We start from the raw sequence: 19,217 nt of genomic DNA on the forward strand, positions 1-19,217 counted from the left end.
TTTTTAAGCTGTTAATTTATACCACGAACCTATTCATACCATTCAAACGGTGAGCCGGTATTGATTTATAAGTTGCATAATAAATGCCAGGAATAATATATGACATAATTGAGTAATAAAATAATTATTATAATACATCATAATATGCATTTTTTTTTTTTTTTTTGATCAAAAACTAGTTCAACTTATCGTATTACTAATTGAAAAATAATTTAATATATTTATAGCATTATAAATTTGTTATAAAATATCTATAGAAGAAATGGCTGACAGTCTGTCTCCGCTTAGAATCATTTTTTCTATCGTAAATGATGATTTATTATTGAATTTAAATTAAAATTCAACATGTCCATTATAGTGACCTACTGCGCGGGGGATTTTTACTTATTAAATATATTTTTGTTTAAAATTATGAATATCATAAATTTATATGAACTATATCTATAACGTGTAATATTTTGAATAATTTTTAAATATAATAAATAAAAAAAAAATAAAAATAAATTTGACATTTCAAAAAAAGTTATTTATTAAATAAGGTTAATTATTAATTTATTATTATTTTTAAAATTTAATGTTCGCGTATTTGAATTTATCGGTAAGAAAATGAAAAGGTCTATACGGGTATAGTTTATCCGCCAAAGTAAACACGCACACGCCTATATAATATACACTCATCACACGCACACCTCGTTTAGCTCTGAAATGTTCTTTTCTATATTATGAATTATAACCTAATTTAAAAATTTCTACCGTCCCTTCGACGTTGTGTATGGTTTATGTTTTTTTACTAACCTAAGGTTTTTTTTTTATTTTTAGAAACGTACCTTCATTTATTTTAATAGTCTTCATAATTTTTCAATTGTCTAATTTTTGCGGGCGAAAAAAAAATTATGACCCAAATAGGATATATAATAACGGGGCATAATGTGAACAAAATAGTCCACCGTCTATGTATTTTCAAGTATAATTTAAGGCAACCAACCGTTTAATATATGAACCCTGATGGTGGCCGAATTTGCATTTGACGGATCGCAAGAGTAGTAGCCAGTATCTGAAGACGACGCCTTTTGAATTAATAATCTGCTGCTGGTGGTTGACCCTTTTTCCGTTACCAGGCTTATTCCGCCTCGTGGAGAATCGAAATTTATGGGCTGTGAACCGCACGCACACATTCATAAAAAAAAAAAAAAACATGTAGCAAAACGTATCATTTCGAAAACCAAATCCGAAAAGGACCATTCTTCTTAGTCAACGTTGTCGAAAATAGAACGTAAATTGTTCCACTCACTTGTTTTTCGTGCGTCCAGCCGACGGTCGGCGGAGGTTCCGGTGCGAACTGCACCAAACAGGTGAGGTTTATCGTGCTACCCTGATCAATGAACAGCTCTGGACCTCCCAGTATTTCGGTAGTCGGTTCTGAAATGAAAATAAACGTTTTTAAAACTATTTCGCAAACTAGACGTACATATTATATTATTTAGTCCTCCTAGCAAACTATAGTGGTTTATTTTATAATTGGGTATAGATTCGATTATGAATACGTATTAGTACCGTTCGAATAATTGTCGTCGTATTTATTTGAGCAACGCGCAGTTTATGCGTAATCGGATAATGATAAATACGACAGAATAGCTTGTGATAATATGCATGGAATAGTTAAAAGTTATTAATTAAGTTTATATAAGTTGTTAACACATTGTATAATAAGTACGAGAAAACGACTTAACAGCTATAAAATATAATACGTAGGTACATTAACCAAGAGTATTTTCTAAAATGTGTGTTATATACAAGCGATCGTTATTTCATTTCGGAAATTAAGTATTTAACTTACCGCAAAACTAAGAAATATATCAGCTATAAAACGTGATTTCAACGTTCCTAAAGATTATCCCACGACCGGTGTACTAAAAACATCATGCTGTAATATTATATTATTATAATATAATATTGTTAATAAAACAAATATGGTAACGCGGCGTCTTGGATAGGCAAATTAGCTACACTGCTGTCGTGGGTAAGTTTATTATCTAATATTGGAATTGTGTTGTGCATCAAACTATAATTTAAACGTTTATGTCAGTGCAACAGAATGTAATTATATAGTAAATTATATTATGTCTATAACGTTTGATAACTCTTTGAAATTAAAATAAATAGAAACCGTTTTTATTTGTCAATTATATAATTCGATATTTTATTACTGTACAGTATAACACAAATAGTGTTATACTAATGTTTTGATTTATTCGTTGCTCAAACTATACGATTTTTTTTAAAAAAAACCTACTTACATAATTTACGTATATACTTAATTTATCGACATTAGGTATATCTCTTTATTATACTGATATTAATTGCTTTATGTGGACAGTTTATTTTGTAATTTGTTTATGACATTTATGTGTTTATTTATAATTATGTATTATAACTATGCTATTGATTATTATGTAATAATGGTGTATTTTTCAAATGAAACAATTTCGTGTGAACTCACCCAATTGTTTAGGTTCTAATAATAATTATACCTATTTATGTTTCATAGAAACAATGATAACAAATAACTATATTATTGATTCCATATTTATAATGTATTAAATTAAAACCGTTATTCTATACATACTACTTACAGGTGACTAAAAATATACACTATACTACTATATTGTTATACATGTTGATTAAAGTTCATTTGATTTGAATATACAAAAAAGTGCTATTATTATGTGTATTTTATCGATTACAAAAAAAAAAAAAAAAAAATCGACTAGTGTAGGCAAATACAAATAATTACTAATTCTGAATATTAAATTTCTTTTTTTTTAAACAAAAACTAGAGTGCGTATAAATAATTCATAATATTTTACAACTTTAATACTAAACATTAACGTTCAATTTTTCTTTTTTTTTTAATAATAATATGGATTTTCAATGAATATGGTGAAATAATATTTTATATTTAAAAAGATTTTCAATAAGTATAGTAGTTATATAGTAAGATTTTATACATTATTATATATACAGTATACATATATACTGCGATTATTTTTTTTATAAACCTCAAGACAAAAAATATGTGATCAATAAAAACAACTGGAGTAATATTTTATTTACATAAAAACACAAAACTTACAGTAGAAAATTAAATCAAATGTCAATGAATGCGTATTTTGTGGATAACGATGGTGTAATTTTTAGAAAGGATTTTATTTCAATGTAATTTAGGATTATAATTTATTATTACATTGTTTTGTATACATTTGATTTAACAGTTCTATTGATTGATTACGATTTAAGTTAATGTGGTATATTGTGTACATTTTAATTGGATTTCTAACTAATTTGATTTGCGTTCATTATCATTCATAATTAAAATAAAAAAAAAAGTGCCATATTATCTACATAGTCAACAATATAATAATTATTTGTTTGACAGTAAATTCCCATCAAACAAGAACACTCTGGGAGGTTTAATTTGAACATTATGTAATTATAATAAGTAATGAAATGTAATTAGAAAAAAAATATTAATATAAAACAATACCAACAGTGTAATAGTATGAAAATAAAAAGTGTAACACTCATACACGTGTCGGTGTCACCAGTATTTTCTATTAAAAAACTGTCACACTCGATCTAGAATAGTGTCTCTACATCCTCGTAGGACCCAATATATTTTTTCACCGTAGTAATTGTCACCATGCGAATGTAATGCTCGGATAGAATACGATATCATTTTTTATACATATTTGTATTATATTTTCCCATTTTTATTTTTTAATATTTTTTACCTCGTGCACGGGATTTAATATTTATGTATAGTTTTGCATATACATATTATTATACCGAATAGATGGAAAGTGACAATGTTGAAATGCAATAAAAATCATTGCACGTTTAAACGCAGACTAAACATCAATAATTACTTGACCGATTGATTTCAAATCTAATTAGACAAAATAAAAGATAAGACATTTTATTTTACGATAGCATGAACCAATTTCTAGTTACAGTTTTTTTTTTGTAATAGTCGCAGAGAGTAAAATGTCTGGTGCCATTTTGATTAATTAAAAAAAGAAGAAAAACTGTCCAAGTTGTTCTATTACAGTGACTATACAGTTTGATTCGAATGGAAAAGAGTAAGAATACTAGGCGGTATATTTTTTGTTTTTAAGATGTATACCAAGATATGCGAAATAAAACTAAATTTAAATTTAATTTATTTTATGCATAAAGCAATTCAAAATGTATTGGACATTTTTTTCACAATTGTCCACCAACACAATAAAAAAGGCCGAAGGCATCATGTCAACGTCACAAAACTTTTGTTGAATGATTGCTGCGAAGTTTTAATAATAATAATAACATTTAAATGTATACATAATAGATTATAATACATATTTAATATTATTATATATATATATGTATAAATGCGTCAAAAGTATTTCGGGGGTTTTATAAATTCGCTGTTGCTCGTGGCATACATTTCATATTTAGGCGTATTACGGACAAAGTTTGAGCGTTATAGAATTATCTAAAAATTAATTTTATTACCACCTATACAAAATAAATAATGTTAAAAACCCTAAAAAGAATTCCTATAAAATAAATAGTTAATAAATAATAATATCAATAAAATTCGTATTGATAGGTATATGTACATTAACTTCATGAAATGTAAAGTATGTAAAAATAAATTAAATATATCAAAAAAAATTATTTCTTATTTATAATTTTCAAATTAGTGTGTAACTTATAGCAATATTAATACTACAAAAAATTCCATTTAGTTTTGTTTTTTTTTTTTTTTAAATATTTTTAATATTCTTCAAATATTTCAATTTATTGATGTTAGAAACTTGTTCACGATTTATAGCTTTTGAATTTTATAGTAATTAATGTATTTTATTCGAGATTATTTATGCGTGATCTAAATGCAAAATATATATTTAAATCACAATAACCCGTTGTGTTTGTATGTTTCATGTAATATCAAATAGGGGAAACTCCATAATCAGAATAAAGTCCATACACCGTCCGTGAAATCCCTTGCATATCCCAAGCAAAGTTGATTTTATAATTTGGTATTAAATATACAGCTCTGATGAATTTTGTAAGGTAAAACAGCATTTTCTACGTTAAGATGTAAAGTATTATTTGTTGTAGTAAACATTTTCTTTCTATAATGAACTGAAATCAATAAAATTGTATTTTTAATTTAAAAACATACAAATACGCTTATATGTTTATATATTTTATTTTAGTGTTTCGTTTTTATTTTTTCCGTTTTATTCTGAATAATTTAATTTATAATTTATAATTATTAATAAAAATAATGAAATGTTAACTTTATTTTTGTTCACAAAATCTGATGTAAATGATATTTATTTATTTTTTTTTTTTTTGTGAAGGAAAGCCATTTTTTTTGTAAACAATACACTATATAAAACTTGATTGTCGAGTATCGAATTTGATAATTAATATAATACTTACATTAAATTCGTCAATCGAAATTAATAGTTTATATTGTGATATCTACGACCACATCAATGACTATCGCGGTCGTTGAAGTTAGATCTTAAATAAGTGACCCAATGGAAACATCTGCTTGAATATTTTGTTTCTGCGCATTTCAGAATCCTATCGGTTGAACTAGTAAATACTCAATTAAAATGTAATGCGGTAGTTTACATTTCTATCATCTAAAGTGGGGTTGTCTGTTCGTGTGTGATGCGCATGATAATAATAATGTAATATTATAAAATGTTCTGTTGTAGTCGAAAATTGATGTCATTTCGTTTCGGTCACGATATACACTCCAATTATAATATTTTATTGTTGATGAGCTTAAAACGTATTAATAATAAAATACAAAATTGGCAAAACTTAAGATACGAAACTGTACATATATTATGTAATTGGTTTTGTATTAAATTGGAGTATTGAAGTTCAGGATTGGAAAGACGAGTGTAAAATAAAAGGTCCTTAAAGAATAGAACAATTTTAATCAATAAAAATGAATAGTATATTGCCCTTTTGAAAATTTACTATATTTGTTTACTGTGAATTGTGGTGTTAATAATTTTCGCCGAGAACCATTGAAGTGAAATTGATTAAAATATAAATATATTAAAAAAAAAAAAAATGAATTAACGAAAATAAAAAAAATCTATTTGTGATGGCGTTGGTGTAATTGTTCTGAGGTATAAAAAATATCAACGAACGAAATATTTATGTACCATAATTTCTTAAAATATATGTTGAACAATTATGTCTATTATAATGGTATAAAGTGTTTACAGACTATGTTTAAATAAATAAATAAACATATGTATAATATGTTACCTAATCTCATTGTGATCATGTGGGATGTAGAATAATTAGTATAATCTACAATCTACATTCCGTGGAAATACAAACGAACCGTTTTCCTACAATATAATACCATAGTTTCTCTATCTAGCAAAAACTACGTTACACACGATACATGTTATAAACTTACAGGCAATTTACGAAAATATCGGCGAATAAAAAACTATCCATACTTATTTTTAAGGCTTAAAATATAAGTATTTACTAGCATAATATGATTTAAATATTACATTAATTATTTATCACATAGATTGTTGTAGTTTATTTAAAATTTTAATTAGCTAGCCAAGATAGAACCCATCCAATTACTATAGTATTTATTGTATACTTATTACTTACGTTTATTAAGTTATTTAAAGCCTTCGAGACTATAATATACAGCTAAATAGTAATGTTCGAATATATATATTTACTTAGTTGACAATTGCTGCTGGTGTCACAAAAGTCTCAAACAAATTGTCAGGACGTAAAATTGAATAACCCATCAAGTTGTCGATCACGATAAAGATTAAGTCCTAGCTTGGGTCATTATACTATTATAGAGATATTAAACTAATATTGCATTAAAATTACTATCAGATCCGCACTCATCGTTAATAAAATATACATAAAATACAAACACATATTTTAAGCGGTGTTCGAATTACCTTAATTTTATGACAACAATGAACGTGAATGCATAACAATACATGTTATATAAATTGAATTAGGATACAAATAATATCGTAGAAGTAACGAACTCTGAGTACAATTGCATCAAGACATATCTCTGCAATCAGCTTAATATCACGCCGAGGGCAGAAGTAATTACAACTACCAAGGTAGTGTGTTAAATAACACAATATAATATATTGTATACATATAAGTTACACGCAGTAAAAATAAAGAAAAAACTACATAACGTTCACAACGATTTCAAATACTTAGACATACTCAAATACAACCAAAGTCTATAATACTATAGTTTAAAATTGCATTATAAAATATCTAGAGCCCTTACAATAAACACAATTATACCCTTAAAATCAACTACCCTTACCACACCGTTTACAGTTTCCGGCCTTCGTTCTTCCAAATTAAAATCTTGTATTTTATTCTATTACACTTGTTTATTAATTCATACAGTACGATTGGTTTAGTTGAAAAATAAATCTTAACTACATTTATTCATTGACTTTGTAAGAAGGCAGATGATTCAATGGTTGGGAAAGTCTGGAATCAAACATCAGTTATGAACTCATGAATACATGGAAAAAAATACCTAGAGGTTGGCACAGGGAAACATAGTTGGATGTTGTAAATTAATACCTTGATAGAATGAAAGTATAAAAATTGGTTGGTATAATTGTGGGCCGAGAGAAATGATGTGACACTCTAATGGCTGCAAAAACTCTGAGAGAGTATTAAATGTCAAAAGAAGAAGAATTATAATTATTTTGATTTCAGTTTTTCGGTATTATAATATTTATAATGTTTTGAATCTGTAGATTTAAAACAGCGGTCAAAATTATTCATTTATTCTCTTATAGAAATATAATACTAAAACTATGAATTTTATTTTAATAATTATTATGTTAAGTAAATATACGATTTTTGTGTATATAGGTTATAATAATATTGCTAAGTTAAAAGTTAAAATTATTATATGGAAGTGGCTTTAATTTATTTAATAAACATTTTTTTTTTTAGTATATTGTATCATAAAAATGGAAGGTTTATACATACAAAAAAAGTAATTAATTCATATCTCTGAACGTGTCGCTTTGGATTAAAAAAGAGAAAACATCCGGATATACTTTGCACGTAGGATAAGCCACATACACATGCAGGGCTTATGGTGGACGCATTGTCATTTTTAATTCAAAAGCGATGAATCTTTATGCTTTAAAAATATATATGCACAGAACTCGTTTACTGATAAATAAATCAAGTTTCCTAATAATTATACATTAAAGAAGTAATGAAGTAATTTTTATCTATTGGATTTTGGTTTTAAATACTTTCTTAGAGATGATCAACTCAAAAATATCAATTGATAAGTATTAGGTATATAATATTTATGTATCGTATATCCTATTTTCATCAAACACTATGATTGAATTTATTATTTAAATTTATTTACAAAAAAAAAATTAATTATATTATAATATATTGTATTTATTAAAAAAACGAAATTTGATTATTTTTTTTTAATAAACATAAAAAAAAGGTTTGCGTGTAAACATTAGTTGGCCATTTTAAAATAGATTATCGGATTATCGATATATAATAGTTTAACCTTATAAAATAGCTAATTTCAAGAGTTTTTTCTACACTTATAGATATATTATTTTATTTTGTGAATAAAATGATTAAAGTGCATAATTTTAAGTTAAAAAAATATAGTATATTTTGTTACGTACTCATTTGTCACAAACGTTACTACAATTATCTTTGTACAGATTACAATTTTTTTTAAATCCACTTTTGTTTAAACACTTCTGAAAGTTTTGATATAATCAGAATATTAAGTCGTACATGGATAATGTTACAATCATATCCGGTGTCTGATATAAGACACACATCATGAACTAATAATTATTATGATTATCGTTTAGTTATTTTGCCAACACATATAGGTATGGTTAGATATACTTATATTCAAAACTTATTCAAAACTATAGCACTAGGTACCTAAAAAATACACTATATTACGACGGTACGTCAGACCGAGCCTTGTTCTTCTTACCTCCGTAATTTCAAACGATATTCATGTCTATAAAATATAATTTGACAATTTGCAAACAACAGAGATATTTGTACGTAGACTATATGATATTATACTCCTACGGTAAACGTAAATACAGACAGAAAATTTAATAACACGTGCGTGTACCTATAGCGTTTACTATTATACGCGCGTTTCCGAAATAAGATTGCTGTAACGTATTATATTAGGGTATATGCAGCGTATGATAATATAGGTATGTACGCTATGCGCGCGGACATACATCACGCGTTTCGTTTCTTTAGACGATTGAATTATTTCCAATACGAATAAGTCGAATCACTGATGCGGACGCAAGCCGAATGTAAAGGAGCGTTGTAGTACATATAATATACAAACGGGAAAATTCGTATCAGGAAGTCACATAATAATATGAGTTGTATGCATATATATACGCGTCGTATATTTATACCTAAGCTTAATTTTATAGAGCAATATACTGCGTCGTTTTGTATATAATATTATGCGAACTGCGACCGTATACACATATTGCATACCTGTACAGTGCGAATGACGTCGCTATTTCGACAATTTACTTGTATCAAAGTCGCATAAAAATGCCATTTTCGGACGTCAAGTCTCAGTGATTATCCTAATTCCTGGAATCCTATAGCTGTGAAGGTACAATACGCGCCATTCGCCCGAACCGTCGTCGAGATAATTCGTAAAAGGCCGACGCGTCGGCACCAATAAGAAATGTACAAAAACGTGTTCCTGTTCTGAATAACAATTTTGGGCCTGAAATCGCAATAGCACTAGTGTCGAACCAAAACAAAGTTATTTTTTCTTTAAATACCACAATATAAGTTTTGAATTTAATTTTCTCCAAAGTAGAATATTTTATCGAAGACTTATGAATAAAAATTGATTTGAACACTAGCAGTTCATTAGTTTAGTATTTTAAGTTTAGTTAAACGGTATATAGTTAGTGTACAAACTTTTTTTTGGAATTTCCTTCTGCACCCACTCACTGTTTCGTCCTTGTACAGTTAAAAACATCAGAACAATATTTATTTTTGGAATATAAAACCAATAATGTTATTTAAATATGCTGATATTTACAAAGTTAAAACTTAAAAAATAGGCTGTAATGAACTAAAATTCCGGCAGAAAAAAAGTTTTTCAAAATACATTAATTTAATAACAGTATGCGTTTTTAATGAGATGATAACCATTTTGTATATGTACATAGGTAATATTATCATCGCGTTCGTATAAAATACGTTATAATGTGGCGTATTTCATCATACACACTATGTAGAGTGATTTACTCACCTAACGTTCAAAGTTGAGAATTAAAACATTTTTCCAGCTCTAAAAATTATGACATAATACGAATGAAAATAAAATTAATTTTTACAATGATGTGTGTGTCGTTCCATTGAAAATCTAAAATATCTGTGTATTAAATGTATATAATGTTTTTTTTATATTTTATGTGTAATTTTGGTTTAGGTTAGGGTCAAATATTTACGTTTATTATACACATATTTTCCACTTGAAAATATTAAATTGCCAATAAATAATGAAGTGGGTGTTTTTCTATTTTAACTAAAATGATGTATAAGTGGTTTGTTGTTATAAATTACAATTATTTTTTATAATATAAATAAATATGATAAATCAACAGTTCTGAATACAGGAATATAAATTACTTTCAGTTCAAAATGATGCGCAAAAGAATTAAAAAAAACAGTTATTTATTTTGTTTTTGAGGATAGCTTGTAATATTTAATCAAAAATATATTTATATTTTTAGATGTTTCAAAATAATCGTAAAAACCTATAATAATAATTAAATGTACTCAGTCACTACCAACTAAGAAAAAACTAATATGATAAAAATATTTTTACAAATTATATTATTGTGATTTGATTATAGAAATTATTCGCGTTTACAAATGAAGAAGTAAATGTTAAATCGTTTTTTCAATTAGTGTTTTTCACTCAGCAAGTACTTTTGTCGAGTATACCTAAAAATTAGAATCTAATAGAATACTTATTGTAAGATTGTAGGTTTCAAAATGTTATGAAAAGTGTTTTAAAACTGTAGTCTTATTATTATTAAGCTATTATTGTTATTGTTATTGTTTGGGTTCTGTACAGTATCTATACCAACCCTTGTTGAATAGTAATATATTATTATTTTTATTATGTTGGTTTATTGATATCAAATTTAGTTGGTACAACCACAGAATAACATTAATATATTAGTATCCATAATATTTATTCTACGATACAATTATTATTCCTTACATCTACTTCCATTATCTTACATTACAGCTATAGTAACAATTTTACTACTTAACTACTGATATTAGACGTTATTGTATTACGGCATTGTGCATTATAAAATTTAATAAGGTTAATTATCTATTCGTCGAGTTTTTTTTGTAAGGCATTATAAAGGAAAACGTTTTGAAATCATTCACTTACCATGCTTGTTCAGTGTTTTTACATTGCTTATTTTTTACTCATTTAAAAGATTACCAATGTTCATTTGTCAAAGATAATAAATACATAAATAAGATACTCCTTTTAAGTTTAATTTGTAATTTAAATGATATCTTTTTCTAGATTGTTTTCTCAATTGTTTTTTCCTGTAAAATAATAATATATTCAATACTTAATTAAAACGTAAAATAAATTAACCTACTGACCAATTTTTAACCCATTAAAAGTTTTTCTAGATACTATATTTTATAATTTATAGGATATCCCATTAAGAATATTGCATGTACCTAATTATTATTTTATGAAATAATTGTTTTCTTCTTTTTAGTAATGCTTTATTATTTTATATCTACTCTTGAATAACGTCTTACAAGAACTAAAAACGGTGTTTTGATTATTAAATATTTATCAAATTCGAAGAAGTTATAGTATTGTAAAAAAAGTCTTTTCAAATGTATGATTTTGATATTTTATCCATATTGTGAAACAAAACATTGTTTCAAAGAAAAATAACAAAACTTTAAATATTTTATTACATATATAATGAAAATTATATAAATACAATGCTTTTGAAAAATATTTTAGGTAGTAAGTAAAGTGAAGACATATTTTAAGTGTTTATTGACAGCATGAAAACAATAATATATACATTTAAAATAAAGTAGGTAATATGTTATTGAAGTACGTGGATTAACGTATATGTATTATGTATGTTATGGTTTTCTGTTTTTGAAAATGTCATTCTTTCATTAAATATTTGAGTACAAAACTCACTTATTATATAATATATTTATCTAAAGTATATGGCTATACAGCATAGACATAATGGGATATGATGCGCTCATGTATACAATTCAAAACAATAACTGGTTTATACAGTTAATATACATAACATTTGATACCTCCTGCCTATTAAAATTGCACTTTGAAACAGTATATAAATCGTAACAAGATATTTAACAAATTATTATGAAGCACAAAGGTATTACTATTTTAAAATTGTGAGATAAATAAACTAACTCATACAGAAATTAAAGTAATAAAAAAAATTCATATTATGAATTTTATGATATTAGTTTACTATTTATCAAGTAAACATAATAACTGAATAAAAAAATATTTATCAGTGAAATTATTTAAACACATGTCTACACATATTTGACTTAAACGTGTTTTAATATAAATTAGATTTCGAACGAAAAAAATAAATCAAATTTTAAATGTTTATATTAGTTTATTGCAATATTGCATTATCGCAGTACTGATTTATTGTACATAATATTATTCAGTACTTATAAACTATAAGACAGTTATCGTTGAATTTTGTACTGTTATGTGTGCTCGCATGTTTCATAATATTATATTATATAAACTTTTTTAAACTTTCCATTTTTTTTAAGTTATTTTTTTTGCTTCGGATCAATTATTACACCCGGGGGAAGTCAAACTTTTTTTTTCCAAATCCATACAGTTAAAAACGATTCGCAAATCATGCGTTAAATAAAAATTAAACTTCGAGCTCACCGTAACAACTCTAGGTCTACGGGAATGAAATAAATAATAGTTTATTGCTGAACGAGATGATTTTATTTATTCGTTATTTTTATGTCACACAATGATATGTATGTATACAGACTTCTATTACTATTCAAGTACATGTATATATTATGTAAAAAAAAAAAAAAAGGCGAAACATTATCATTTCAAGTAAAACGATTTGGATGTATTATGTATATTATTATCACCGTTCCTGTCTTGTACTTGGAATGCTGCGTTTGCCGCGATACGTATAATATATATATATATATATATAATAATACGAAGACCAAGGAAGCAATTTTCTTTTAACGTTCGAATCGGGGAAAAGCAAGGTATTCATTATAACACACACACACACGACCTCACAGAGAGGACACGATCACAGCAGTGAAAATGAAACGCACCATATACGTCGTATACAGCACTAAAGTGGTATAGTATTATGACAGCGTCGACATTGTCGCGTTGCCATGAACAGTTTCATTTCATTCGGTATATTATTATATTATATTTTACACCGATTGTACTTGAATTTTACGTTTTATTTTTCCAAGCTCGCGTGCGTGTCTCGCGCGCTTCAACACTACCCTAATCAGTAATCAATATTATACTATATAATACCGAGCGAGATGAGTTGATATTATAAATTATTATTTAATACGATATATTGTCTTATATTATAATATTAGATGGTGTTATAAAAATGGTCGTATGATAAGAGTTTTCCCGTGTCAGTACCTATGCGCACATTTTTCCGTTCGCCGGAGGAGTTTTCCTATTTTGGTTCACGACAATCTAAAATGCCGAATGCCGCCGGCAGGTTAAAAATATATATCAATGATATCGGTATTACAATATGTATGTGCACATGTGGGTGTGCGTGTGGGTGTCCGTATCGAAAAAAACAGTTATTCTAGTGACATTAAATCCACGATTACGGTATTAGTGGAATATTGCATCGAAATAAACCGATTAAATTATTAGTGCTTACAGTGCAGCGGTTCGATGTGTTTTTATAATATCGATAGGATACATATTCGGTTTAGTCGTTTCGCAAAAACCGATTACGCAAGACGTCGAATTCGATATTTATTAAGCCGTGAAAAATAACAGTGTTATCATCACAATTTGTATTGTATGGTAATACCGTGATTCGGAAATACACCTATTTTGCAGTTTAATGAATTATTATAATATGTAATTGAAATTATTACTCGGAAGCTCTCGGATTAGGTTATATACCGTTATACGTGTTTAATGAACGGAGGAATACGTATAATACTAAAAACTGTTTTTTTTTCTATCGATGTCAATCTAGCCCGGCACTAGTGAAAAATAATATTCAACGGTTATATGTATAATATCGCGTGTTTAAAGAAACCTATATAATTTCAATATAACTTATAAGTGTGATACTTTGCTATAGTTATTATATAATCGGAGTTTGATAAACTTATTTAGGGTGTTCTGAAAATCCCGGATCCATTTTTCATCAGAAATTGTCTGAGAGTTGCTTATAGAAGGTACCTATAATATTATTTTCTTTTAAAGTACCTCTGAAATCAGTTTTTTATTTCTTGGTACCAACATTCACTATACTAGAATATGTCTGTTTATTGTATATTTATATGGTATATAATGCCGGTAAAAAGCACATTCATGAAAAAAGTCAACAAAAGTTGAATTGAAAATAACTACAAGTTTCAACATATTATTGTAATATACTCGTATATATTTTGTTACATATATTTTACACATTTTTAGTAATATTTACTGTCCTGACGTACAATATGTAATGGAATACTTGCTAAATTCACTTTTATTGATCTTAATGAGATACTATAAACTTTAACAATAGGTAGTATACATTTATAGAATATATTTCTCAATTTTTATAATGTTAATATAAGTCTTTATATTTTACATTTTCTATTTTCCCATTCATATAATACAATTATTATCTGAAGCTTGAATTCTGTCTATAACGTTGAATTTTTTTTTTTATATATATATATTATTATATTATTCGTATAAATTAATTAATTATCGCTTAAGCTATTTAACGAAACGAATTTCACGAATGATTGTGAATGATCATTTTTTTCGTTGAAAGGACCCGCTCATCCATAGGTTGTCGTCAGATTTATTGGTTACATTAAACCAAAGAAAACTTTTTTCCAGCGTCGCATTTTTTACTTCATCCCACGAGACCAGGTTATATCGTCACATGCAAATTTATCTAGTGAAAAAAAAAAAGATATAACGTAAAAAAAAAAGTTTCCCGAGGATCCGAGTCACGCTCGTGTGTCCCCATACGATAATACTGACTCGCGCACAGTTTGTTTAATCGGATAACGGGGGTCTCCTAATTTACATTCAACTTGTTTCCCCATCCATGCATGTGTTTTCATGTTACTATATATATACTTATTCATATCGACGTACATAATAATATCTAGAATCGATGCAATGATTTAATTTATTTAAATGCCAAGAATCGTTTGTTATTTCTATTGTGTTGCAAAATATTTTGTTAAACCACTGAGGGTATATATTATTTTTGTAGAGACATTTTAACGACTATTATGTTATAGATTTTTTCGAAACACAATGAACGAATCGGCCGCTATAAAACTATATAATTTTAATATATAGGTTATATTAAAATATATTTCACATATTTGTAATATAATCTGCTAGTATGTATTATTGAAAACAATAACCTTTTTTTTTTTAAAAAATATTTTATCCCTTATACCTATATATATACGTATTTACAAGTTTGTATAATGTTCCTGTAACGTAAATATTGTATTTTCGTAAAGGATATTATACAAATTCAGACATAATCAAGACGTATAGCATCAATTTTCTCCACCAATGTCTTGTATGACTTTTAATTATTTTTTTTTATGAAAACGCTTATAAATAAGAAATTCAAAATATTATTTGCTATGGTAAGTAAACACACAATTTTACTAAGCAAATGAACGCCGAGCATAAATAAACCACGCTGAATATATATATTTATATTAAATAATATATATATCTTATATTCACTATTATTAACGCATCATTTATTTTCTAGGTTAGTACTTGTAGATAGAAAACGAATATCGATGAATAAACTGTATTATACAATGTTTACTATTCAGTCCAATAGGGTTTTCTTCAACCGATCTCCATACTATCACAAAAGGTATATATATATATAAATATATATATACATATATAACCACGAATTGATCGAAAAGTCACAATACATTATTGTCAATATATATATCGAGCATAGGTCTAATATTCATCGGTATAACGTGCAAGTCGATCAACACGATTTTATTCGAAATGTTGAAGGCAATATATTTACTAACTCATAGATTTAATGGTTTTCATTAATAAATTCAAAGAGTGATTAATCGATATTTGTTTCTTAACGCTAATTTATGTACGGCGGAGTGTTCTTAAAATAGCATTCAAAAATAAAGTACAATATATTATACTATTGCAACATAAAATAAAATACACGACAACAGCTTCCATAAATAGACCATAACGGCATTAAATAGTATGTATAATAATTTGTAATTCATGCTAAATAATACATTATATATTATTGCATTACGTTTTATTGTGCGTATTCGTAGTACTTTTCGCGTATTCAAAAGTTATAATGCTATTAATTTAGAATAGTTAATTCAGCAGTTATGTTTCTTCTTAAACGAGTTTTCTATTGAACTTTTAGTGTTAATTTAAGTAAGTTAATAATAAAAGTTTTTATAGTATACAAATTGTAATTATTACGACTTTGCAACAATTTAAAAAAATAAAAAATAATATTTATATTAAATATATATAAGCTATTCATTTTTATGATAGCAAAGAGGTATTACTTTTAGTCGTTTCATTTTCTGTGTAGAATTTTTTCTTTATCTTAAATTCAACTTCATTAATTACTTGCTATAAGAAACTAGCATAATATTGTTATGTTTTTGTATTATAATATACTTATAAAGATTTTTTTTTATAATTAATTACCTGAGATAACAGATTTCAGATTAATGTTATTTTAAATATTTGATTAGTAATATTGGTTATAATAATTAATTTGAAATTAATATTGTAAATTGAATTAAAAATCAGTAGAAATTGACACGGTACAAAACAACTAACCAATATTTCATTGTTATCAAAAAGTGTTTACAGATACAAAAAATAAAAATGTGCACACAGTTTATTGAAAAATCAATAGTTTTCACTTTTCTCGCTTCATTTAGGATTCGAAATTGTAAGTAATTGAATATTATTAGTGGACTGAAAACATAATATATAAATAGCTTAGCAAAATGATATCTCAAAATTTAGTTAATTTAATATACTTCTGGAAAAAAAAAACAATAATGCTTGTATTTGGCAACTCACGATTTTCGATTTTCGATTTTTAAAATGTATTTTATTAATTTAACACGAAGCCATAATTGATGTCATGTTTTCGTATGCCAATTTTAAAGGATATCATGAAATATACCACTACATTTATACTAAAATACGTTTTATAATTTATATTACAACAGAATGGTTTAATATGGACTTACCTAACACGGTTAAGTATACAGGATGTCCTATGGGTGGTGTTGTACTTATCTGACATTCGTATATACCAGAATCTTTTTTTTGTGGATATTTTATTCTTAACGACCAGTTTTCTGAATGCGGTTCATGAATGGCTTCAAACCGTTGGTCACTTGTATAGGTATACCTTCCCGCCGTGAGAAGATGTATGTCCCGATGCCGAATCCACGATACCTGAAACAAGTTTAGTATATTTTAAATAGAAGACAATCATTCGCGATCCATAAGATACGTTGTAAAATTATGATATTATGAAAACTTATTTTTGAAGAAAATAACAGATAAAGAGAACATGATAAGTTTTTTTTTTAAACAACTGAATGAAATATTTTAATTCATTTTTTTTTCTTGAAATTTGAACATATCTGAAACTATTTATCATGTTCTATCCTTGATTACAAATATTATAGGTTACTAAGCAAGGTTACTATTAAAGTACCTAACTACATAGTTAAATGTTTACACAAAATGAAGTGGGGACAACCACTCATCCATTGACCCAAGTAAAACTTTTACTGGGATTATATAATCTAATAATAAGTATATTGTATATTATAATACAATCAATGTTTATTTTATTAGTGCTTAAAAACTGTTAAAAAAATTACAGATTTTCTTATGGATTATACGTGGATTTCATAAATGGAGAATATTTTATAATATATCCATGCTAGTAATATTTAACCTATAATATAAAATGCTTGCGAGTTTGTGATACTTAGTTTTAATTCTACATTAATTCTGATTTATAATACTTTGATAATTTAAAACTGTTTCGTTAGTAAAATGTAATACTATATTATAATATATATCATATATTATATACATATATATTTAAACTTGTAATTCATACAACTATTAAAATGTATTTAAATCTATGCAGTGTGTATACTGCATGTGTATTAACAAAATGAACCTGAACATTTGTCTTTAACTATTTATAGTAACTTGGAAGCAATGGAAATACGTGTATGCAAAACTTGTTTCTTATTTGATTAGATGTAAAGAGTAAATCGATATTTTCGTAGAAGAAAAAAGAACAGCAATAATAATACAATATTAACTCTATAATTTCAAAAAATACTAAACTTGAAACATACGAATAAAGCTTTTATGTATATTTTAACATTTCTACTTGAACCAAACGATTTGGAAATATTTTTGAACAGAGCAGGTGTGAAATGGAATGAAGCCTCAGAAGTTGTTTCAACATGAAAGAACAACTGCAGATGTGCCGACGTGCTCGTGTATGTTTAATGTGTTTGTAGTTGTTGAGAATGAAAAAGAAAGAAGAGAGGTAAATTTGAAATCCTCAGAAAAAGTTGAAAACAACAAGTATTCAAAGAAAAAAATCTATAAAAAACTTTTCCAGCTCGGTCACTTGAATATATATGTATAAAAAACATTTGGTTTAAAGGTTATTGTGTATTTTTAATCTTAATGATTTGCGTATATG

At 26.3% G+C, this 19,217-nt stretch overlaps 1 protein-coding gene across 1 annotated transcript in view; it reads right to left on the bottom strand.

Annotated features, from left to right (window-relative positions):
• The window catches only part of LOC114118990 (zwei Ig domain protein zig-8-like), a 221,587-nt gene that overhangs the window by 6,220 nt on the left and 196,150 nt on the right, over positions 1-19,217 (bottom strand). The window contains exons 6-8 of the mRNA XM_050202814.1: positions 17,725-17,935; positions 1,292-1,419; positions 986-1,154 (exon numbers count right to left, since the gene is read on the bottom strand). Coding sequence (XP_050058771.1) covers positions 986-1,154; positions 1,292-1,419; positions 17,725-17,935 — 508 coding nt within the window. The remainder of the gene's footprint in view (positions 1-985; positions 1,155-1,291; positions 1,420-17,724; positions 17,936-19,217) is intronic.

The sequence above is a fragment of the Aphis gossypii genome, chromosome 3 (assembly GCF_020184175.1).
Source record: "Aphis gossypii isolate Hap1 chromosome 3, ASM2018417v2, whole genome shotgun sequence".
Classification (NCBI taxonomy): Eukaryota; Metazoa; Arthropoda; class Insecta; order Hemiptera; family Aphididae; genus Aphis; species Aphis gossypii.